This window comes from Macaca thibetana, chromosome 13 (assembly GCF_024542745.1).
Source record: "Macaca thibetana thibetana isolate TM-01 chromosome 13, ASM2454274v1, whole genome shotgun sequence".
Taxonomy (NCBI): Eukaryota; Metazoa; Chordata; class Mammalia; order Primates; family Cercopithecidae; genus Macaca; species Macaca thibetana.
In genome coordinates this window covers 35530237-35555471 of record NC_065590.1, presented here as the reverse complement: position 1 = coordinate 35555471, position 25235 = coordinate 35530237, and the positions used below count along the sequence as shown (strand labels likewise).

General features: G+C 46.9%; 3 protein-coding genes across 3 annotated transcripts in view; 2 read left to right on the top strand and 1 right to left on the bottom strand.

Moving 5' to 3' along the window:
- Window positions 1-25235, bottom strand: part of PAIP2B (poly(A) binding protein interacting protein 2B) — a 577567-nt gene that overhangs the window by 281706 nt on the left and 270626 nt on the right. The window lies entirely within an intron of this gene.
- DYSF (dysferlin) overlaps window positions 1-25235 on the top strand; it is a 219204-nt gene that overhangs the window by 4583 nt on the left and 189386 nt on the right. The window contains exons 2-3 of the mRNA XM_050755219.1: window positions 10096-10151; window positions 11102-11193. Coding sequence (XP_050611176.1) covers window positions 10096-10151; window positions 11102-11193 — 148 coding nt within the window. The remainder of the gene's footprint in view (window positions 1-10095; window positions 10152-11101; window positions 11194-25235) is intronic.
- On the top strand, window positions 5144-5850 carry LOC126934082 (bax inhibitor 1-like). The gene has a single exon (XM_050754546.1). It carries the CDS (start codon window positions 5206-5208, stop codon window positions 5716-5718), a length of 513 nt encoding a protein of 170 aa, XP_050610503.1. The 5' UTR covers window positions 5144-5205; the 3' UTR covers window positions 5719-5850.

Here is a 25235-nt window from a genome sequence, read left to right as displayed (position 1 = left end):
CATGAGGCAAAAGTAAAAAATTGCCCCAAATCATGCCACGCCGAATTAACTCGTTAACAATTTGACACGTTTCCTCCAACATTTTTTTCCCTTTTAAAAAAATTTTAATTATGAAATTTAACATATAAGCATAGTACAGAAGATATAAATATATGATTTAATACAGTAGTTCTCAACTGGGGGCAGTTTTTTCCTCAGAGGACATTTGCCAATGTCTGGAGACATTTTGGGCTGTTGCCACAGGGGTCGGCGGCACAGGGTGTGTATTTACAGGGTAGAGGCCGGGGATACTGCTAGACATTCCACAGTGCAAGGGGAGGTCCCCCACACCAACCACAGTTATTCAGCCCAAATAGTAATAATGCCATGGTGGAGAATAAATATGTGTGTGAAGAGAATACCTGTGTGATATCACCCAGGTCAAACAGGTCAAGAAATAGCACCTGGTCAGTCCCATTTCTCCACCAGAAGTCTCCAGACTCTTTCTTTCAGCAATGTTTGCACATTTGCTGAAAAATAAACCAGGGGGCCGGGTGTGGTGGCTCACGCCTATAATCCCAGCACTTTGGGAGGCTGAGGTGGGCAGATTGCTTGAGGCCAGGAGTTTGAGACCAGCCTCAACAGAGTGAAACCCCGTCTCTACTAAAAAATACAAAAATTAGATAGGCATGGTGGTGCGTGCCTGTAATCCCAGCTACTTGGGGGGGCAGAGGCACAAGAACCGCTTGAACCCAGGAGGCGGAGGCTGCAGTGAGCCAAGATCTCACCACTGCTCTCCAGCCTGGATGACAGAATGACACTCTGCCTCAAAAAAATTAATTAATTAATTTAAAAAAGGGGCATTTTTTATGTCAGTAAGTATTCTTCTGTAAAACCTTTTAAAATGTCTGCATAATATTTTATTATATGAATGTACCATCATTAATTTACTCAACCTCCTATTGATGAATATTTAGGTTATATAAATGTTTATATTTATATCCAGTGCTTAAATTATACAGTCACTGTGAGGCACATTCTGGTGACTAAATCTTTGGCCACATATTTAATTATTTCCTTTGGGTAAATACCAGAAGATAAATTGCTATGTCACAGGTTATAGACAGATTTAATGCATTGCTGCATTTCCCAAATTGTTCTTAAAGTCTAAATTGAATAAAGATACAGACTTTGAATAAAGTCTGTATCAACTTTATTCTCCTGTCAGCCAAGTATGAGGGCTTATTTTTCTAATAATCCTGCTAACACAAAGCACTGTCCTATAAATCTTTGACACGTTCTTAAGGTACAAATACTATTTGTGATACTTCATTGTTATCACCTATTCGTATTTATTCTTACTGAATTACTTTTTCATTTGCCCATGGTGGGGCATGTTTGTCTTTTTCTTCATTAGTTGCAAGTGCTCTTTATATATTGAGAATGTTACCATTTTCGTCATAGATGTTTCTAACATCTTCCCCAGTTCTGTTTTTTTTTTTAATTGGCAAGTAAAAATTATATGTAAATATCTTCCCCATTTCTAATTGGCCTTCTGAGTTTTAAGACTACTTCTCTTGAAGTGCATTTCACCATGGCTCCTTCCCTTTTCGGCCACTTCTGTGGTTCCAGCTAGGATTTAGAAAGGTGGGGTGGAGGGTGGTTGAGGGGGAGAGGAGCAGTGCTCTGAGGGTGATAGGGGAGAAGCTGCCCAGATCCTGGGGTGTCTAGGCCTGAGTAAACCATGGCAGCGCAGGCGTCAGAATGACCATCTACCTGTGCTTTTTGTTTGGGGGTGTCTGTACCAAGAGGTAATACAGGCCCTTCCTTCAGCCCAGGCTAGGGCCATCTTTCCTTCTTTCACTTGCTGCTGCCTTGGGGTTTTCTGCTGATTCTTTGAATTTCTGTCACTTTCTTGGTCTTATGAGAATTCTAATGGGGCCGTCAAGAAATGCCCTGCACAAAGTAAGCCCTCAATAAATATTTGGGGGAAAAGCAAGAGTCTGCATCCAGGCTACTGTAGGATCCAAAGCCCCCTGCAGCTTCTGAGAGTAACTCCTGTTGCCTGACTCATGGGCGGATGCAGCTGTCTCTCTGTCTCTCTCACTGGGAGTCTGAGACACCGCAACTCCTCTCCTTCTCTCTGTCCCCTCTCTAGGAGGGACATCGGAGCATGGGAGACCTCTTCTGCTCCTCCTCCTTCCCATTCCCCAAGCTGATACTGGCTGGTAGACCTCAGGCACACCATCTATGTCCACACCCTTTCTCACCTGGACTTAAAAAAAACATGGTGGTAAAATGCACATAACATGAAATGCATCATCTTAGCCATTTTTAAGTATACAGTTCTGTGGCATTAATCTTTGTGCAGTTATCACCATCTCCAGAACTTGTCATCCTCCCCAACCAAAACTCTGTATCCATGGAATACTAACTCCCTATTCCCCTCCCCCACTGTCCCTGGTAATCACAGTTCTACTTTCTCTATGATTTATTTTTTATTTTTTGAGACAGAGCTTTGCTCTTGTTGCCCAGGCTAGGGTGCAATGGTGTGATCTTGGCTCACCACAACCTCTGCCTTCCAGATTTGAGCGATTCTCCTCCCTCAGCCTCCCCAGTAGCTAGGATGACAGGCATGCGCCACCATGCCCAGCTAATTTTGTATTTTTAGTAGAGACAGGGTTTCTCCACGTTGGTCAGGCTGGTCTCGAACTCCTGACCTCAGGTGATCCGCCCGCATCCGCCTCCCAAAGTGCTGGGATTAGAAGCGTGAGCCACCGTGCCCGACCGATTTTGACTACTCTAGGTACTTCATATAAATGGAATCATACACTATTTGTCTTTTTGTAATTGGCTGAGTCACTCAGTCTAGCACCTCGGGGTTTCATAATGATTCTTACACCTGCTGCTGGTCCCCAGTTCCTCAGAGCAGTTTGGGAAGAGGGCAGGGCCCCCTTTCCTCACCTCGCATAAGCTGTGAGATTTCCTGTATCTTAAACTTCTGCTAAATTACATGCATAAAGCCACATCTCTCAAGGCCAAAATTAGTGATCAGGAACAGGGCGGGTCGAAATCCATGATGAGGAACTATTTTCTTAACTGTTTCCTAATTATCAATGTGCCTTCCCTTTTCTTGGTGTCTGTAAATCACGTGATTGTGCTGAGTGAATGTTTCATTTGTTTCTGCTCCTCTTTGGGGCTGCAGCACCCATGAGTGACCCCTTCCTTCATGTTACCCAAGAGGGTCCCAGAGTTGGCCCTTCTAACCAGGACTTAGTGAAATCTCATTGAGGGCTTTTATTCTCCTCATCTTCAGGGAAGGTAGGAAGTGGAAAATGATTAAAAGATATTTAGCACAGGGCTTGGCACACAGATATCGCTCACTTAAGGAAGCCTGGAGCACCAGGAAATGAGTTTCCAAGTGTGCAGCTCAGGAGAGGCTGCAGATGGAATTTTCCATGTTACTCCTGTAGGTCACAGGAAGCTGATCTGTGATAGGGGAGGGGAAGTGGACACGTAGCTTGCATCTCAGGCCTCCTCAGAACCCTGTGCAGCAAACACTTTTGTTATGATCCATTGATTGCTGAGGAGCAAGGCCTGGAGGTTATGAGTCCTTCCTAAGGTCTTCCCTAAGGTGGCTGTTAGTCGAGTGACTCCAAAGCGGTGTGTCTGACTCCTGCTGGAGCCACACCAACATGGGCCACAGAGAATTTGAAGTGGCTCAGCCAGGACCCTTCCCCTACATGATGCCTCCTTTCATCCTCCCTCCGCTGACAAACAGCTACACCATGAATGAAGTCTTGGGGCGTTCCCTGGAAACAGCGCTTCTATCCTCTCGTGAGGAAGTAAACTTGCAGTCAACATGGAAAGAAAAGGACCCATTCGCTCAGCACCCGATTACTGGCCACCTCGCTATAGACTAGGGTTACTGTTAGTAACATGCGTAAGGCATGGTGTTTGCCGCCAGAAACTCCCAGCCCAGTTGAGGGTTCAGAGCTAGACAAACACTGCTATGCTGCTGTGCTGCACATGTGGTCACAGCTTGGTTAGGGAGCACCAAAGAGAGACCAGCTGCCTCTTTTGGGAGAGTCAGGGGAGTCTTACCAGAGGAAAGACAACCGTGCTGGGTGCTGAAGAGTCAGTAGGAGTTCACTAGATCCATCAGAGTGGGCACAGAGGGAAGGGCAGGAGAAAGAAACTCACATGTAATCAGCATGCTATGTGCCAGGCACCTCAACATTCTATCTTGGTAATTTTCACAACAACCTCTTGTAAAGTAGGTATTATTATGATGAAATTGAGGCAGAAATGTTAAATGAATTTCCTAAGAGATTATTTTATTTTTTAGAGACAGGGTCTTGCTCTGTTGGCCAGGCTGGAGTGCAGTGGTATGACCACAGCTCACTGTAGCCTCAAACTCCTAGGCTCAAGCAAACTTCCCACCTCAGCATCTTGAGTAGCTGGGACCACAGGCACCACATGCACCACTACATCTGGCTAATTTTTAAAAGTTTTTGTAGAGATGGGGCCCCACTATATTGCCGAGGTTAGTCTTGAACTCCTGGCCTCAGGCGATCCTCCCGCCTCAGCCTCCCAAACTGCGGGGATTACAAGTGTGAGGACCTTGCCCGTCCCTAAGAAGTTCTTAAAGTGTACATGGAAACTGGGGGGAGTCCTCAAGATTCTTTCAACAGGTCAGAAGGTCAAAACTCCTTCACAACAACTGCCTTTTTCACTGTTTGGACATTTGTACTGATGGTACAACAAAAATGGCAGCTAATGCTACTGGGACCTTAACACTAATCAAGGCCTTGGCAGGCTGGGCGTGGTGGCTCACGCCTGTAATCCCAGCACTTTGGGAGGCTGAGGTAGGCAGACCACCCGAGCTGAGGAATTTGAGTGCAGCCTGGCCGACATGGTGAAACCCCGTCTCTACTAAAAATACAAAAATTAGCCAAGCTAGGTGGTGGGCACTTCTAGTCACAGCTACTCGGGAGGCTGAGGCAGGAGAATCGCTTGAACCTGGGAGGCGGGGGTTGCAGTGAGCCGAGATCACACCACTGCACTCCAGACTGGGTGACTGGAGCGAGACTCCATCTCAAGGAAAAAAAAAAAAAGGCCTTGGCACTAAATTGTGCTTCTTGTGTTTTTTAGATTGCATGCACTCACAATTAAAAATAAAAAGGCAGCTTCGTTTAAGAGTGTCCTTGGGGCTCCCTGATATTGATGATTTGGCTGATGGCAACACCTCATAGCCATGAAACTGAGCAGAAAAGACTGGGACTTCTTGCTGGATTTGCTTTCCTTACAGGAGTTGGCCTGGGCCCTGCCCTGGAATTTTGTATTGCTGTCAACCCCAGCATCCTTCCCACCACTTTCATGGGCACAGCAATGATCTTCATCTGCTTCACCCTCAGTGAACTCTATGCCAGGCGCCGTAGCTACCTCTTTCTGGGAGGTATCTTGATGTCAGCCCTGAGCCTGTTGCTTTTGTCTTCCGTGGGGAATGTTTTCTTTGGATCCATTTGGCTTTTCCAGGCAAACCTGTATGTGGGACTGGTGGTCATGTGTGGCTTTGTCCTTTTTGATACTCAACTCATTATTGAAAAGGCCGAAAATGGAGATCAAGATTATATCTGGCACTGCATTGATCTCTTCTTAGATTTTGTTACTCTCTTCAGAAAACTCATGATGATCCTGGCCATGAATGAAAAGGATAAGAAGAAAGAGAAGAAATGAAGTGACCATCCAGCCTTTCCCAATTTGACTTCCTCTCCTTCCACCCCTCATTTCCTTTTTGCACACATTACAGGTGGTGTGTTCTGTGATAATGAAAAGCATCAGAAAAAAAAAAAAAAAAAGAGTGTCCTTGATGAAGCAGTAACAGGATCAGTTTGAATCCTCCTGTACAGGTGTGGAGAATGTTCTGTGTGATGGAATGGGAAGTATGTATAGAGCACCTCTGCTGCCCATCACAGAGCGATGACTGTCTCCAGGAAAAGCACTGGACTCACTGCTTGAGTGACAAACCAACTAGCTGCTTTTTTTTTTTTTTTTTTTTTTCATGGAATACTGTTTTTACTTTAAAGAATGACTGACAAACTATAGTTATGTGATCTGGACATTGGGCAGATATTTTCTTAAAAATGAAAGAGTAAGCCTGCCATTTCAAGGAAAATGGCTTGAAATACCACTTGCTGCCAATCAAAAAAATTTGAGCTTTCAAGCAGAAATTGGAGTTTAGAAAACTTTGAGAAGTAACTTCCAGCTTCCCAGTACTGAAAGTGTTACTTCCCCAAAACTGGGATTTGTTCACATGGGGAGTAACAAACGACTCTGCATGAGAATGCAGGTTTTGATCAATAGGAGTTTTATTACTTGTCACAAGCCAGAGCACCGGGACAAAGCAGTGTCTCCCTGAGGGAAAGTGACAGGAGGGTTTTATGGGGCAACGGAGAGGGGACAGGGTGCATAATGGCATGTAGAGGAGGGTTCCCAGTGGCACAGATGCAGTGAGTCAGGTGCCAGCACATAGGTCGCATGTTATGGTAATGAAGCTACAGGTCTCCTGGGGTGCAGGCTTTAGCGTGGTCATGGGGAAAGTTCACTGGGGTTCATCTATAAGTTCCTGGGGCCTGTCAGGAACTGGTTTTAGCCCACTAGGTGACCGCCTGCTACACAGAGCTTGAAAAAAACAGGCTGTAAGACAGAAAGCTGTAAAGCAGGCAGCTTGCTCAATCACCCTACCTCCTTATGAAGGCTGATGGTGACATTATGAATGAGTGTAATTTTTTGTTAGGGCATTATGAAATGTGTCAACATCTGGAAGATCTACATAACTGATTGAACACAAATTTTCCAAATGACCAGTGCAGCCGTTACAGAATCATACGTGGGTGAAAGATTCATTCAAAGTGCAAGATAGAACAATGAATTTTAACGTAGCAGAGTACAAACTGTTCATTGGTCTGGTTTCAGATTTCACATTGCAACTCACTGTTAAGAAGTTAAGAACTAATACTTGTTGAGTTTTGATGTAGTATCAGAGAAGGATATTCACAATTATCTCAAAGTTTATTATAATAGGCCTCCCTTTCCAACTACATATCTGGCTGGATTTTCTTCATAGACATCAACCAAAATGAGGAGTCTTAGCAGTTTGAATGCTGAGGTATTAATAGTTACGAGAATCAAGCCAGGCATTAAAGAGATTTGCAAAAATCTAAAAGTGTCACTTTTCCTTTTTTGGGAAGTTACAGTTTTTTGTTATTGTTGTTATAGATGTGTCACTTATGTTAATATTTATTGGGCTTATTATTGTGATTTTAAAATTAACTACTAAATAATTATTTTTAAATGCTTCAGTTATAATTTCTAATGTAAAAATTCATGGATACAGGCCACCTAAGTAGAAGCTCTTTGGCATCCTCAATAATTTTTAACAGCGACATCCTGTGACCAAAAAGTCTGAACTGCTGCCTCAAAGAATCACAGGAAATAAGTGTTTTATAGTGGTCTGTGACTTCAAATTTCGTGATTTTTTCCATGATCAGTGATTCGCAGCGGGAGAGGGAGTTTGGGAGCTCACCCTCTCCCTGCCGGAGGTTTGTTGGAATCTCTGCAGGACTCACTACAGCGAGCAAATATTTACAAGATAACTCCCTTAGAATCTCCCTGAACTCTTCTCTGCCTCCCTCTCTCAGATGGTCTTTTGCTTCTTCTCACGTGTGCGCTCTCTCTCTCTCTTTCTATTTCTCTCTCCTCTTCTTCAAATCCTCCCTCACCCCTTGCCTGCCTCCTCGATCCCTCTCTGCTTCCGTTCTCCTCTTCTTCAGGCTCTGAACCTGGCAGGTGGGGCCGACCCCACAGGAGGCTGCACCTCTCCAGGCTGAATGGGCACTGATGTGCTTGACTCCAAAGCTTACTGGGGCTCCTGGGAGATGTTGCCAGAGGCTCAAGGGGCTTTCATGGTCCAGGCAGGACTCTCTGAATGCTGAGCCATCCAGGTGGAGACCAAAGGCTTTCCACTGAGTCTTGCACAGGTCGGGTGGAATGAGGTGATCTTTAAGAGCCGACCCAAATAAAAGTTCGGTGTCAGTCTGAACCCCTTGAATTGTCTGTTGAACGCCCCATCATTTCTGTTCCTGATGCTTACTGGAAAAGTCAGACATGGGTAGCCCTTCCTGTGCTCCCCAGAGCACTGCAGAACAAAGCTTCATTAAATGCTTTCTCTTCTTCTCTGGGTCTTTCCACACTCTTTCTGTGGGTCAGTGTCTTCGTGGAAGATATGTCTGCAGACCTACTGGGCTTAGTGGGGGAACCCCTCGCTCTGACCTGTCAGTCCACACGGTGGGCCCTCAAGCGGAGAGGGCCGAAGCTCTGTCCAAACTCCTTGTTTTGTGGATCATTCAGAGAGAAATGCACTTGCCAGCCCAGTAAAGGACCAGTGGCTGCGGCAGCTGCCTGTTTCTCCCAGCCTACGGCTCTTCTATGGAAATGACCTCCCTGCTCACAGCTGTAGAACCTGCCCTAGGAGGGGGGTCTCCTTGTGCGTCTCCCTCGCCACTTTTCTTTCAAGCCTCACCTGTCCCACCTCACTGGGGACAGGCACTCGCCCCTTCATGCCCACCGCTCCAGAGGAAGGGCTTCTGCCGTGCATCGTTTGGGGCACTGTGGGTGAGCTCTCAGCTATCAAAGTGTTAGATCTTCTTGTCCACCTCAAAGCCATACTGCATGCCCTCAGCCGGCCCTCCCAGCCACACAGAGCTTCCTTGGGACAGCTTGCCTCAGACAGACCTCTTCAAGGCCTTGGAGGGTGAAGTGGATTTTGTTTTAATGGAAGTAAAATTAACATATCATAAAATTCACCATTTTAACCATTTCAAAGTATATAATTTATGTGGTTTTAGGTTGCAATGTTGTACCATCAACATCATGATCTAATTCCAGAACATTTTTGTCACCTCAAGAAGAAGCCCCATACAGTTTAATCAATCACGCCCCATTTCCATCTCCCCTTTCCCTTTTCTTAGCCCCTGGAAACAACTAATCTGCTTTCTGTCTCTATGAATTTGCTTATTCTGGACATTTCTTATAGATGGAATCCTATAATTTCTGGAGGTAGATATAGTTCAAAAGAGAAATGAAATACTTTCTAGGAAGATGGTTCATTTCTAAAATTAGAAGGCTGGATGTGGTGGCTCACACTTGTAATCCCAGCACTTTGGGAGGCCAAGGTGGGAGGATCCCTTGAGGCCAGGAGTTCGAGACCTGCCTGGGCAATATAGTGAGGCCCCCATCTACACACACACACACACACACACACACACACACACACACACACACCAGCTGGATCTAGTGGTGTGTGCCTGTGGTCCCAGCTACTCAAGAGGCTGAGGTAAGAGGATAGCTTGATCCCAGGAGTTTGAGGCTGCAGTGAGTTATGATCTCACCATCGCACTCCAGCCTGGGTAACAGAGAGACATGCTGTCTCTAAAAAAAAAAAAAAAAAAGCTAGAATCAGAAAATTTATAATTAAAAAATTTAGGCTGGGCGTGGTGGTTCACCCCTGCAATCCCTTTGGGAGGCCAAGGTGGGTGGATCATGAGGTCAGGAGATTGAGACCATCCTGGCTAACACAGTGAAACCCCGTCTCTACTAAAAATACAAAAAATTAGCCGGGCGTGGTGGTGGGCGCCTGTAGTCCCAGCTACTCGGGAGGCTGAGGCAGGAGAATGGCATGAACCCAGGAGGCGGAGATTGCAGTGAGCCCAGATCGCGCCACTGCACTCCAGCCTGGGCAACAGTGCCAGACTCCGTCTCAAAAAAAAAAATTATTTAAAAAGTCAGAAATAACAATAACAAACTCAATAAGGAGAGTCGACCTGGGTACTTTCTTTTGAAAACATGTTTCTGAGGTCCCAGAGCTGACAGGGGGAAGTTGTGTGACTGGCACTGGGGATTCATTGCAGACTGGTGGGTTCGCGGGGAATCTGTTGGTTTTGTAAGATTTCCCTTGGCGACCGAGCTGAAGCACAGGTCTCAGAAGCTGAGTCTAACTCAGTGGAAGGTGCAGGGCGGGATGTGTCTCCCCACTCTTCCTTTTGTGTCTTATAGGGGTGAAGAAGAGAACCAAAGTCATCAAGAACAGTGTGAACCCTGTATGGAATGAGGTATGTGAGTTTTTCTCCTTCCTTTTCTCTCTCTCTGCTGTAGTTGTGTCTGCAGGGACAAGTTAGGGGGCTTGTGGAGGAAGTGCCTTCTCAGCAGCGTCCTTGAGGTGGGGAGGGGCTGGTGGTCCAGCCTGCCAGCGAAATCCTTCTGGCTCTAGGAACCTGGGAGGAGGGTTGGTGGCCTGGCCTACTAGGTAAATGGAGAGGAGCTAGACATTTTTTGTTTCTGTTTTCCCCCAGCTCTGGCCAGCCAAGTAAAGGGTGCTCAGGGACTCTCTTGCCTGCCTGTTTCTCTCACACAGGCTGTTCGTTTTCCTTGCTCAAAGCTCACCTTTTCCCTACAGCCCTCCCTGATGAGGCAGGTCCTCCTCTGGCTCCTGCTGGCCCCTGTCTCCTCAACCAGCTCCCTGCATACATGGCTCCCGGGTGGTCCTTTGGAAGCCCTGCTGCCTTGCATGGATGGGGTCAGATGCACAGGGGAGCCTTTGCTCTGAGGAGAGTCATGGGGGCCTAGCCAATATGGCACTAACTCGTGCTGCCCACCAGGGCCTGGCTTCTGGACAAGCCCAATAATCTTGGTCCTTGAGGATGCCTCAGGGTCACCTGGCTTTTTCCCAGCCACACTCCTGGTTTGGCTTCCTGGGGATGGGTTGAAACTGAGTTGGGAGAGGGGCCTGTGAGAGCCCTCTCTCCTTCTCTCTTCTGCTGTCTTCAGCTCTTACTGTTACCTCTGAAGTTCTGGAGCTGTGGTCTCCATCTGTCCATCCATCCATCCATTCATCCATCCAGCCAGCCAGCCAGCCATCCATCCATCCATCGGTCCATCTGCCTATCCACTAAAATCATTCATGAATGCCTACTCAGTGCCCTGGGGGCATGAAGGTGAAGCAGACACAGTCTCTTCTCCTGGAAGCCCATAGGTTAAGACACCTTTTCTCTTTTTCTTCCAGGGCTTTGAATGGGACCTCAAGGGCATCCCCTTGGACCAGGGCTCTGAGCTTCATGTGGTGGTCAAAGACCATGAGACGATGGGGAGGAACAGGTAAGGTGGCCAGAGTGGGGTGCTCCATGGCTTGAAGGTGCAGGTAGGATTGTGGAGGATGCAGACTGCAGAATCCAGGCCCCAGGGAGCTGGGGTTTCAATTCACATTTACCAAGCACCTCCTCCCGTGGGACTGGCCCAGTGATAGATGCTGGGAGAATCTGGCTGTGGCTTCAGGAACTCAGCCATGGGTACGGCTGAGTTGCCAGGCTACAGGGGAGGGAAGATGGGCTGGAATCAGGTGTCCACGCATTTGCACAGACAGTGTGTGCCCTAGGGAGCAGGAAGACTCGCTGCCTGCTACTCCAGCCCAGAGGATCCCTGAGGTGGGTGGGCTCTCTCTCCTGGCCCAGCCCAGGCCAGTGAGGGCAGAGGCCCCCTCCAGGAGGCAGGCAGGCAGGCAAAGTGAAGCTGCAGCCAGCAGGGAGCTTTCCAGGAAGGCTTCATGGAAGGGGCAGGACTAGAGGTAAGATTCGTGGTTTAGAAATCAGAACAGTAATAATGGGTAGCCCGGCCTGGGCGCCTCCCTGTGTCAGGGTTTCTGCTGAGTTTTTCATGTACCTAGTGGGTGGGTTTCCTGGTGGGGGGAATAGCAGGAGCAAACTTGTGGTGGCAAAAGCCGGCTCCCCCTAGGCAGGCGATGAATCCCTTCTCTTGCCATTGAGCTCCTGGGCCTTGTAAACGGAGGCAGTGGGGTGGACAGGTTCAACCCAACCTGCAGATGGGTGGGCCTTGGACTAGGGCTGTGGGTGGACTGGGAGACACAGCACATGAAATTGCACGTGATGAGCCTCGAGCCTCAGGGTGTGAGTCCAGTTGTCCCTGCTGGGCATGAGAGGAGGCATCTGCATTAGATGCCAGCAGGAGTGGGTTCATGCTTCAAGTGTCATTTACAGAGCTCTAGGCCCGAGCGTCAGGGATGGGCTTGCTGTTTTGTGACCTGCTCACAGGGCAGCCTTTGTTTGGGAACTAGGTCAGCGGCATCTGAGGCCTGGAAGCCTGGCTGTGTTGCCCCGGGGTGGGGCAGGAGGGGTTGGGGAGGAGGAGAATTCAGGAACCTAGGGAAGGGCAATCAGGGTCTCCAGCTGCAAAACACCTGGAAAATTTGAAATGTTAAAAACTCGGAAAAAAACCCCAATTGCCACCTTCTCTCTGTGGCTGCTGGCCATGGGTGCACAGTGTGGGGAGGGTGGGGCGCTTTCACTGGGCCCCCAAAAGTGCGGCTGCAAGGTATGGGGCCCAGGCCTGTGGGCCAGGGCATCTTGAGCCCATCTCTTCCAGCTGTTGACCTCAGCCATCTCCACCTGCATGGGGGACAGGGATTGGAATCAGTTCGGCTACCGTCCCAACACAGACACTTGTGGAAGGCAAGGCAGCCGCTAACAGGCATGAATGGTGGACCCGCAGACCAGGGAGGGAGTAGCCCTGGACAGTGGGCAGTCCTCGAAGGCTTCCTGGAGAAGGGTCACTCAGACTGACTTGAAGGCAGGGGTAGGCTTTGAAAAGGCAAGAAAGGGAGGGTATTCCAGTGTGTGGATGTGGCGGGCAGCCAGGCTCAGGCCTTACAGGTGCAGCCCTGTGAGAAGTGGGCAGTGGGGAAGAATTGAGACGGGGGTCTCCAATGCCAGGCTGAGGAGAATAGCAGCAAAGTCACACAACTGCCACACAGCTGAGTGTCTGGCCTCGTGCTGTCTTATATACAAGACCTTTACCCATCAGTTAGATACGACTATTGTAACTGTCACCTTTATAGATGGGGAAACTGAGCCTCTGAGAGATTGGGCAACTTCCTTGAAGGCTAGTGATGGCAGAGCTGTGATTGGAGGGCAGGTTTTTGGGACATGCTCATAATCACTGAGCCCCATGTGCCTCTCAGAGGCTCCTGGAAGCCCCAGGGTGGTGTTGGTCCCTTCGGGAGAGTTCAGTTCCCCTGACAATGCTGGCGTTGACAGAGTTTAGAGGGGCAAAGGCAGGACAGTCTGGTTACTGCAGGCCATGTAGTGGAAGCACATGTTTCGTTTTCACGATCTTATCCAGCATTTTTAGTCTCTGTGGGGAGATTCCCCCCCCCCCTTTTTTTTTTTGAGACAGAGTCTTGCTCTGTCGCCTAGGCTGGAGTGCAGTGGCACAATCTCTGCTCATTGCAACCTCCGCCTCCCAGGTTCAAGTGATTCTCCTGCCTCAGCCTCCCTGTAGCTGGGATTACAGGTGCCCACCACCACACCTGGCTAATTTTTGTGTTTTTAGTAGAGACAGGGTTCCACCATGTTGGTCAGGGTGGTCTTGAACTCCTGACCTCAGGTGATCCACCTGCCTCAACCTCTCAAAGTGCTGAGATTACAGGTGTGAGCCACCGTGCCCGGCTAGAGATTTCCTTTAAAAAAAATTTTTAAATTATTATGGGTAGATAATAGTTGTATGTATCTATGGGGTACACGTAGTGTTTTGACACAGGCATAATGTATAACGATCAAGTCCGAGTAATTGGAGTATCCATCACCACAAACATTTATCATTTCTTGTGTTGGCAACATTCCAGTTCTACTCTTTTAGTTGTTTAAAAATATACAATAGATTATTGTTGGCTGTAGTCACCCTATTGTGCTAGGGAAATACTAGATCTCATTCATTCTATCTAACTGTGTTTTTGTATCCGTTAACCACCTTGCTTCACCCCCCTCTCCCTGCTACCCTTCCCAGCCTCTAGATTCTACTCTATCTCTGGAAGTTCAATTTTTAAAAAATCAGCTGTCTGTAGGGAGATTTCTAAGACCACAAAGGCAACATGAGAGCTGTGAACATAGTTTTGATCAATTCAAGGACCAGTCTAGCCCTCAGAGTGACAGTAGGTGAAGGTCACACGCAGGCTGTTCTTGCTCTGTGGAGCAGAGGTCATATGGGGAACGGGAAGCTTTGAACCTTGGGGTCCTCCCACTGGCCCTTGTGGGTGCCCTCTAGTTCCTGGGGGCAGCTAGCTCCCTAAAAAGAAGTGCCCCACATGAGCAATTTACTGCAGGGCCGTGTGCCAGAAATCAGGTCCTCAAAGATCAGTTTGCAGGGCAGCCAATTCACCAGCATCACCAATTTACCAGAAACACCTTTCTTATAGCATTTAAGTGTAATTTTTGATTTTTCCAAACATTTATCCCAGTTTCAGATTTCTAGCAATTAAAACTTGCCTTAAACTAGATTGAAATGTGCACATACCTTCATAAATACTTGAGGATTCTCAGAATATGCCCAAGCAACACTGTCATGGGAGGAAATGATAGAATTTTGACTTCATGGCTAGACACGGTGGCTCACAGCTGTAATCTCAGCACTTTGGGAGGCCAAAGGCGGCAGATTACATGAGGTCAGGAGTTCGAGACCAGCCTGGCCAACATGGTGAAACCCTATCACTACTCAAAATACAAAAATTAGCCGGGCATGGTGGTGGGCACCTGTAATCCCAGCTACTCGGGAGGCTGAGACAGGAGAATCGCTTGAACCAGGGAAGCAGAGGTTGCAGTGAGCTGAGATCACTGGCTTTGTGCCAGGAAAACATGGGATGTGTGGCCTCCTCAGCTGTTTGCAGGCAGGGGCAGTGCCTCAGGGGAGGCAGCAAAGGTACCTGCAAGGTAATTCTGTCACCCCCACCCCATGACCAGATGGCGAAGTACTTCCACCCTGCACATGAATGTAAGAAAACAACCAAAGGCAAGTGGCAATACAAATTCTAAAAGTGTAAAAGGAAAACCATACCAGGGAGTGACAAGACAGTTTAAATTTTGAAAGAAAAGGAAAAACCTTCAGGGAACCCAGTTCTATGAGCATTTTATTTATTTATTTATTTATTTTTTATTTTATTTTTTTTTTTGAGACGGAGTCTCGCTCTGTCGCCCGGGCTGGAGTGCAGTGGCGCGATCTCGGCTCACTGCAAGCTCCGCCTCCCGGGTTTACGCCATTCTCCTGCCTCAGCCTCCCGAGTAGCTGGGACCACAGGCGCCCGCCACCTCGCCCGGCTAGTTTTTTGTATTTTTTAGTAGAGACGGGGTTTCACCGTGTTCGCCAGGATGGTCTCGATCTCCTGACCTCGTGATCCGCCCGTCTCGGCCTCCCAAAGTGTATTTATTTATTTTTGAGATGAAGTCTTGCTCTGTCACCCAGGCTGGAGTGCAGTGGTGTGATCTTGGCTCACTGCAACCTCCGCCTCCTGGGTTCAAGTGATTCTCTCATCTCAGCCTCCCAGAGTGCTGGGATGACAGGTGTGAGCCACTGCTTCCAGCCCTTTAATAAGCATTTTAGATTGAAGACCTCCTCACTGCCCTCCAGTCCTGCCCATTGGGTCAGGAAGCAAAGAAGGACTCAAGGGTTAGGCGGCTGTGCCTTGCAACTGTCCTCGGGCCTCTCCAGTTGGTGGGTTCCAGTGAGGGTCCCCAGAGTCATCATGCAGCCACCCCTTTTGTTTGTGGGAGTCCTGGGCATGTCTTCTGTGAGCTCATCTGCTGTCCTCCCTCGACCTCTTCCAACTGAGGGGATCACAGCCCTCTGCGTCCATTAACCCTCTCAGTCCCCCTCCACCTTGCCTCCCCTCCCTGTTCCCCACCTCCACCCTCTGGCTCTCTCTGTTTCTAGATTTCCCCTCAAGCCTCCCTCATTCTTTACAGCCTCTCACTCGCAGCTCTGTCTCTGCATCTCCTGCTCTGCTTCTTTTCCTTCCCGTACCCCTCCTTTTATTATTTCTCTCCTCCTTCTCTTGCCCTTCCTTGATCCTCACCATCCTCACTGCCACTGTCCTCTCTTTCCTATGGCTTCTGGGGCGTTTGGCATTTCTGGGTTTTTCCTGATGATCACTGGCAGTTTAGGGGTGACCTCGTTAAACCAGACTGGTCTGCTGGCCCAGAGTGGGATCTGGGGAATCCTTTCATGCCTCAGGAAGGAAATCTCCATCTGGGAACTGCCTCTGGGCTGCTCAGCATCCCACTAACCCATGAGAGGGGCAGCCCTAAGCCTGAGGACCCCTGAGCCAACTTCAGGGATGGATCTTTATCTGGCTAAAATCAGGTTTCCAATGCATATAAAAGGAAGCTCCACTCCTTAGGATGGAAGACACTCGGGCAAACCTAGCAGGCGGGTCCTGTTCCAGGCTGCACTGGACAAGTTCCTGTTTACTCGGGGCTTCTCAGAGAGAAGCTGAAGGGGAGATGATCCAGGTCCCTGACCAGGTGTTTTGGTCCCCGGGATGTTCAGCCCAGAGGTTCCCAATTCAGGCCACACAATAGAATCACCTGGGCAGCTTTTACATACACCCATGCCTGGGCCCCGGCCGAGGTTCTGATTTAATTGGTTTGGGGCAGGGTCTGTGCAGCATCACCCACTCTCCAGGTGCTGGTGTTTTCATTGTGCAGCCTGGGCTGAGAGCCACTGATCTGGACTCTAGACCAGCACTGCCCACTAGAACTTTCTGAGATGATGGAAATGTCTCTGTGTTGACTAGTGTGACTGAGAAATTGAATCTTAAACTGTATTTAATTTTAATGGCTTAGATTTAATTAACTACATGTGGCTAGTGGCTGCTGTGTTGGACAGAGCAGCTTTAGATTTTTAGAACAGTGTTTCTACCCCGGCTGCATCTAGAAATGACCTGGGAGCTTAAAAAAAAATAAGTGTCTGAGCTCTGCACTAAACTGATTAAACAAAAACCTCTGGAGTGGGCTGCAGGAGTCAGCACTTTTGGAAACCACCGGGGATGGCAGAGGGGGCAGTGTGCACACAGGGTAGAAAACTCATTGTGTTAGAGAGACGCTGGCATTTTTTGGTTGTTGTTGATTAGACAGAGTCTTGCTCTGTCGCCCAGGATGGAATGCAGCGGCATGATTTCAGCTCACTGCAACCTCCGCCTCCCAGGTTCTAGCGATTCTCCTGTCTCAGCCACCCAAGTAGCTGGGATTACAGGTGCCCGCCATCTCGCCTGGGTAATTTTTGTATTTTTAGTGGAGATGGGGTTTCACCATGTTGGTCAGTCTACTCTTGAACTCCTGACCTCAGGTGATCCACCTGCCTTGGCCTCCCAAACTGCTAGGATTACAGGTGTGAGCCACTGTGCTTGGTCTGATGCTGGCACTTCTGAAAGGAATTGCTCTCGATTTTTCCATGGATTCGCTAAGAAATAGATAGAAATGGTCATTCTTGTAATTGTTTATGTATGTGATTATTGGCAAAATAATCACCATCAAGTAATAATGGCTGAAACTGCATATGGTAAAATTGTTAAAGAACTGAAAAACAGGCGGAAGAATCCTGTTGGTAACTGCAAACACTGACCTGGGAAATTGGACTTAGTAGAAATAATTCCACAAAAGAAAACTCAAAATGGCAGGGAGCAATATTTGATAAAACTTGATGTAAACCAAAAAATAATTTAAAAATCTGTGAGCCAAATCTGTGTTGGGAAATTTAAACAGGGATTAATTGTCTTCAATGAAAAGAATTTTGGTAAAATGAAAATAAAGATGGTAAAAGAGAAAAAGAAAGCACTTTAATCACTCTGTATGCAAAATGTATCAACACATTAAACTGGTTATATTTAATTTGTTCTGGAAAAATGCCTTCTCAGTGAAAATTGATTACTGTAGGTGTTTTTTATATTTAAATGTTTGGTAAATTTAAATTTAACATGGAAGCAAAAACCTCCATGGGGTCAAAACATCCACCTGGCAAAGCACCAGGGTCAAAATGATGCTGCTTTGCCTGCAGTGACTCACTAACCCCAGGCCTAACCGGACCCCAAGACAGGGGGCCCAGATGCAACAAGGAAACATACAAAACACCCTGTTAAATGAGGAGGTCTCAAATACCGCAGGTGACACCTTATATTAAGGCATTAATCATCGTTTCTCTGAGATAGAGGCTTCAGTGGGCTCCCTGTGCTTTTCCTGGTCACTCTACCCTCCAGCCTGACCATGCCCCCAGCCTCCCTGCTTTAATCAAGAGGTATAGCAGGAGGTCTAGTCAGGAGGCACACGACTGCCTTTAAAGAAGCTCTCTTTTAGGTGTTCACAGTGGCATTTTCTTTGGAATAGTGTGATCTACTCTGTACCTTTTAGGGACCGGGTGACTCTGTAAACTGGGCACGGAAGGGCCTCTCACCTGCACTCAGATGCCTTCCTGCCTTCACCCTCCCCTGTGGTCTGACCATCATTCATGGTGCCTGCAACTGGAGAGGACCCAGGAGACAACCTGAGAACTTTCCTGAGCTCCAATGCTCCTTCTCCTCCTTCCTCCTTCAGCTGCTCCTCCTCCCATCCCCACATTGAGCTGGATGATCTGGTCCAGTGGAATAAGCGTGGACTTTGAGAAGAGCCAGGGTCTAGTTGCAACACTCTGTGGCCTTGGGCAGGTCACTACACGCCCCGAGCCTTGCTTTCTTCCGTTCTTAGGGAGTATCAAATCAAGGGACCTGCCACCACGGGGGGCTCCCTAAATGTTAGTTCTGCATTGCTGCTTTGCCCTTGTCGCCCCGTGCTTCCTTCTGCCGACCCCACTGCTCCAAGTCCCACTGACCCAGCCCTTTCCCACCAAAGGCTGCTCTCAGCCAGCTATGGGTTGAAAAAGCACCAAATCATATGAATGCATAGGTGGCAGCCTACGGCTTCATGTTTCACTCTGTTTCAGGAACTGGGGGATGCTGCTTTATAGCTCAGACTCTGCTTAGAAAGAAGGGAAGTGTTCATGGTAGGTGTCCAGCCACTGCAACAGATTATGAGAAGATATTTTAGGAATGGTGTGTCTTCCTGACATAGGGCGAACTCTGAGCCTGGCCTTGGTGCCATCGGGCCAGAGGTGAGGGCAGTCTGATGCCTCCTATGACAATGAGCTTCACTTGTTGAGGGAATGTGGAGGTTTCCAGGAAGGGGCTGAACATGCTTTTAGTTCTTTCGGGTAGCCATGCGTGGGAGATGACAGAGGCACCCAGGGAGGGGGCCTGGCCAGTCGGGGCCTGTCACCCACACCTGGAGTGTGCTGATGGGATTGAGGGACTCTGTACTGGGAGGAGCAGGCATTCTAATTCTCAGGCTGCCCATTGGAGCATGCAGGGCAGGGGTGGTGGAATGAGAATGAGGGTCAGGGGCTTTGCTCAGGGACCCCACTGTCAGCAGAGTCCTATCCTGTCTTTGACCTGGACCTTTCTGAAACTGTTTCCTCATCAGGACAATGGCAAAAGCAGTTCCTATGTTGCAAGGTTGCTGTAAAATTTAAATAATATAATGCATGTGTGTCAAATGCCTGCTCAGTGCTTGGAATACGGAAGGTGCAATATATAGGGGCTGCTGGGAGCAGAATCCATACAGATGCAGGATCCATACATAAACGCCACAAACATGTGAACACTATGTGCGTGGCCCGTTTGGACACCCGACAGTACCTGAGTGTGCCCTAACATTGCATAATATGTGCACATGCATTTGTTTTTAATTTAAAACAACCAAAAAATTCCACAAAAATATTTAAAAAAATCTAAGTAATTTTTATAAGTATAAAAGTGCGTTTCATTCTTTAAAAGTTCTAAAACAAAAAGTACAAGTTCTCCCACCTTCTACCCATGCATTTCTTCTCTTTTCTCCAGAGATGCCCATGGTTAACGATTTGGTGCATATCTTTCTTTCTTTTTTTGAGACAGAGTTTTGCTCTCGTTGCCCAGGTTGGAGTGCAATGGCATGATTTCAGCTCACTGCAACCTCCGCCTCCCGGGTTCAAGTGATTCTCCTGCCTCAGCTTCCGGAGTAGCTGGGATTACAGGTGCCCGCCACCATGCCCAGCTGATTTTTGTATTTGTAGCAGAGACAGGGTTTCACCATGTTGGCCAGGCTGGTCTTGAACTCCTGACCTTCGGTGATCCGCCTGCCTCGGCCTCCCAAAGTGTTGGGATTACAGGCGTGAGCCACCACACCCAGCCTGGTGCATATCTTTCTGGACTTTTCCTAAGTGATTTACAGACATCTGTTTATATACATGCATGCTTGTTTACTTATACAAAAATGGAATTATGCTATATGTATTGGTCTGCACTTTGCTTTTTATCACTTCATCATTGATTCTTTCCCAGGTCAGTCCGTCACATTTTTAAATGGTTATGTGGTATTCCGTGGTATGTGTGCACCGTAATTTACCCCACTGTACTCTCATTGACTGATATTTAGTTTCTTTCCAGTGTCTTGCTCTCGAATGCTTATCCAGTGAACATCTTTATCCAAATATTTTTATGTTCTTATGCTATTTTTTTCTTTAGGATAGGTCGTTGGAAGTGGGATTACTAGATCAAAGGGTATGAGCAAATAACATTTTTGTAGATTCTGCCAAATTGCTTTTCAAAAATGTTGTCCCAATTAATGTTCAGCAACAATGCAATAAAGTGCCTGCCAATTTATGTTTGCTAGTATGAGGGACCAAAAAAAGTATCTGTAATTTGTGTTTCCTTGGCCATTTGTAAAGCTGAGCATTTTTCTCTGCTGATTGCCCCTTTCTATTTCTTATTTTGTGATTGCCAATCATTGTATTTTGGGTTGCTTGTCTTTTTCTTTTTAATTCATAATAATTACATATATTTGTAGTATTATTAGGAATACTAACCCTCACTCGGTTCTATCTGTATAAAACTTTTTTCTCTCTGCTTGTCACCTGTCAGTTGCACATTCACATGGCAATAGGCATTTACCCGGAGGTGCATGTGTACACACAGGCCTTTATTTGTTTGTTTTGAATTTTTAAGTTCAGGGTACAGGTGCAGGTTTGTTATATAGGCAAACTTGTGCATGGGAGTTTGTTGTACAGATTATTTTATCACCCAGGTATTAAGCCCAGTACCCATTAGTTATTTTTCCTGATCTTCTCCCTCCTCCCACCCTCCACCCTCTGAAGGGTCCCAGTGTGTGTCCTCCTCTGTATGCCTACCGTGTTCTCATCATTTAGCTCCCACTTATAAGTGAGAACATTTGGTATTTGGTTTTCTGTTCCTGGGTTAGTTTGCTAAGGATAATGGCCTCTAGCTCTATCCATGTTCCTGCAAAGGACATAATCTCATTCTTTTTTATGACTGCATAGTATTCCAGGGTGTATATGTACCACATTTTCTTTATCCAGTCTATCATCGATGGGCATTTAGGTTGATCCTCTGTTTTTACTATTGTGAGTAGTGCTGCAGTGAATATGCATAGCACATAGACCTTTATAAAGGCAGAGCTTTTTGCTCTGTGTTAGAAGTTGGGAAAAGGCATGGGCTTGGCCTCTGGTTTTAGCAAGCTGGTTTGCCAGCCCCTGGTTCTGGCATGCTTGGGAGGCTGTTTTGGGCAGGAGTATTTGCTCTTCACTGCCCCATTGTTTTCAGCGGGCCTGTAAACATTGACCATATCCTTATTTTCAAGGATTTTTATGACTATATTTTGCCCTGGATTCTATCCAGGACATCCCTGAGTTTCAGAATCATTTTTCTTTTGTCTTTCTCTAGACTGAAGTGGAAAACTATTTAGAGTTACCCTTGGGCAGGCCCTGGGGAATCAAATACTGGCAGGGAGGCTGCCAGAGGCCAGGGGACTCAGGGGCTGTGGAATGTCCTGCTGTCCCCCGTTTCCTGCCCCTCACTGCCCGGCACACATAGCGGAGAGCTGGAGGGGCTCAGAGGACAGGTGCTTCCTCCGCTGTACGGCGTGTGTCTCCTTCCAGGACAGGGCTCTCTCACTTTCCTGTCACCCGGCTCATTGACGCTAACCAGGGGAAGATGCAGCTGAGTCAGTGATGAGTTAGTTGTAATATTTACATGGTTTTAATTGGCGTATCCTTTTCTTAGTTTCAAAGAAAGAATGAGAAATGGATACATGGTAACCCTTCTGGAACATTTTTTTTAATTCAAATTTAAAGTTGCAAAAATAGTACAAAGAATATCCATATATTGTTTACTCAGATACACTTATTCACATTTTACTCCATTAGTTTTATTATATATATTTTATTATATTTATTATTATTATCTCCCTTCCTCCCTCTCTCTTTCTCTTTTCTCTCTCTCTTCTCTCCCTTCTTGTTTCTCCCTCTTTCTCTTACTCCCATTTGAAGGTAAGTTATATTCATCATGGTCTTTGACTCCTAAATATTTCAGTGTATATTTCTTAAGAATAGGGACATAGTTATCAACATCAGTAAATTTAACATGATGCCATACTTTTTTGTTTGTTTCTTTGTTTTTGAGACAGGGCCTCACTCTGTTGCCCAGGCTGGAGTGCAGTGCCTTGAACAAGGCTCACTGTACCCTTGAATTCCTGGGCTCAATCCATCCTCCTACCTCAGCCTTCCGAATAGCTGGGACCACAGGCACAAGCCACCTCGTCTGGCTAATTTAAATTTTTTTTTTTTTTTTTTTTTTGGTTGAGACAGGGTCTCATTATGTTGTCCAGGCTGGTCTTGAACTCCTAGGATCAAGGAATCCTCCTGCCTCAGCCTCCTAAAGTGGTGGAATTACAGGCATGAGCTACAGCACCTGGCTGATACCATACTTTTATCTAATATATTGCTTATATTCCATTCATGTTAATGGATGAAATAGTGTTTTTCATAGCAATTTCCCTTTCCCCTCCCCCAGTGCGGGATCCAGCCCGTGGTCCATATTGAATTTAGTCATGTTTCCATAGCCTCCTTTAATTTGGAACGTTTGCATAGTCTTTGTCTTTTATGACAATTTACATTTTTGAATAATATAGTATCCCTTTTTTCTAATAGAATGTTCCTCATTTGGGGTGTCAACCTAAATAACAAACGGAGAGAGACTCTCTAAAGAAAAAAGGTATTTATGAGGGAATACAGCCAGCCGTGGGAATATGCATGCTATAGTAAACCATGTGAGTATTTAAGGAGGTAAAGAAACACAAAGGTTTTCAGCTGGGTGCGCTGGCTCACACCTGTAATCCCAGCACTTTGGGAGGCCAAGGTGGGTGGATCATTTGAGGTCAGGAGTTTGAGATCAGCCTGGCCAACATGGTGAAACCCCATCACTACTCCAAATACAAAAATTAGCCGGGCGTGGTGGCGTGCGCCTGTAGTCCCAGCTTCCCAGGAGGCTGAGGCAGGAGAATTGCTTGAATCCGGGAGATGGAGGTTGCAGTGAGCTGAGATCACACCACTGCACTCCAGCCTGGGTGATAGAGTGAGACTCCGTCTCAAAAAAAAAAAAAAAAAAAAGGAGGAAGGAAGGAAGAAAGAAAGAAAGAAACAGGTTTTTAGAGGAAAATAATTAGGATTACATAATTATTTTGAAATATTATCCTTGGCTATAAAAATCAATTACAAGGGTGATTCTGGTCTGAGGTTGGACAGGTAATTAGTGGGCAGATGTTCTTGCAGAAGTGTTTTTTGTGTAAGGCTGTTATGGCCTTTGTGCAAGATTGTGTTTTTGCAGTCTTTTGTGAGGGTTTGTGTTATCAGGCATACAAGCATGAGAACCCTCTCTTTATGGCCTTCCTTAGCTCTTTTTGTCAGGGGTTTCTTAACATTAGCGACTTCATTTTGATTCTGACAACTTTCATGGCAGTTTGTTTAATGTTTTCTCATGCTTAGATTCAAGCTTGGATTAGGTTACTCATCCCTGTCTAAGTGATGCTGTGTCTATCTCCGGATCTGGAGGCATGTGATGTTCCTTACTGGGGAATGTTAATTTCAATCACCTGGTCAAGGTGTTGTCTGATTTTTCCACTGTGTATTAATGTTCTTTTCTCCCCCCTGAAGTTTGTTAAGATATACTTTAAGATGGTGCCAATATTCTGCTTCTCAAGAAAATGTCCCCCTAAATTTAGCATCCGTGGATGGTCCTTGCCTGATCCAATCCTTACCATGATGGGTATGAGCTGATTTTCATCTCCAGTACTCCTTCCACATGTACCAGGCTGGGCTGTGTGAGGCTCTCGTGGTCACAGTGGTGCTGGTGTAACCCCAGGGCCACCACACATTGATCCTTACCTGTGCCTAGCACTGTGCCTTGGTGACTCATGCCTTGAGCCTCACCCCTTGGCTCAGGGCCATTGTCTCAGAGTTGGGAGACCTCTGGGTCATTAGGTTGGGTGTCTCATCTCTTCCATCCTTGATAGACAGTGTTGGAGTGAGGCAGACACCCATTCCAGGGCTGGATTATTCATTAGAAAGTCCTTCCTTCTATTGGCTATAGTTTTTCTCCCTGACATTTTGAGGGTCTTATTTCTCTATCCTCAGGAAAGATCAAAAAGAAATCTAACCCTCCTGCACATGACAGCACTTCTAGTCATGATCTAATGTGGTCCTGACAGTCACTGGGTGGGATGGGAATGTGCAGAGAAGCACAGGAACATGGTGAGTGGGGAGGAGAAGAAGGGAACTGATGCCCACCAAGTCCTATCTATGTTCCAGGCACATGTGGGGGGCGTTAGGTGCATTAACTGAAATTTTACCAGAACCCTCTGAAGAATGCATGATTTCCTCCAAGCTCCAACAGTGCAGTGCGGGTTGTCCATTTTATTCTCATTAGTATCTCCAGTACCTACAACAGTACCTGACCCATGATTGGTGCTCACTATATATTTGTTGAATGAATGAATGACTTTTACAGATGAGGAAACAGTCTCAGGAAGGTTATGTCATGTGTACCCAGCCATGGTACTCTTCTGGCTCTCTTCTGGGTCAGATTGCAGGGCTAGATTTCCGGCATGGTAGGATGACTTGAGGGCTCTTACTGTTACTCACTGAATGAGTAATACTTTTGGAAGATAGTTGAGAGAAAGAATATTTTCAAAGTGTTGCTGTAGATTGAAAGGCACAGTTTGAAAACACTGGGTTGGTGAGTGTGCCATCCTAGGGTCAACCACCGGGGCTGTTCCGTGAACCCAATAGAACAGGAGCTATGTGCCCTGCCAGCCTTTCTGGATCACTTTCCTTTGGGGCATTTGGGGGAAGGTAGCTTGTCTCCCGTCCACTTCTTTTTCAGTTTGAGTTGTACCCATTCCTCCCATCTTCCTGCTGCTAACATGGCTCTCAGCACCAGGGCC

Bases quoted from the DNA above. Each gene is read 5' to 3' on its own strand.
- LOC126934082 (XM_050754546.1), top strand. From the start codon at position 5,206: ATGATTTGGCTGATGGCAACACCTCATAGCCATGAAACTGAGCAGAAA.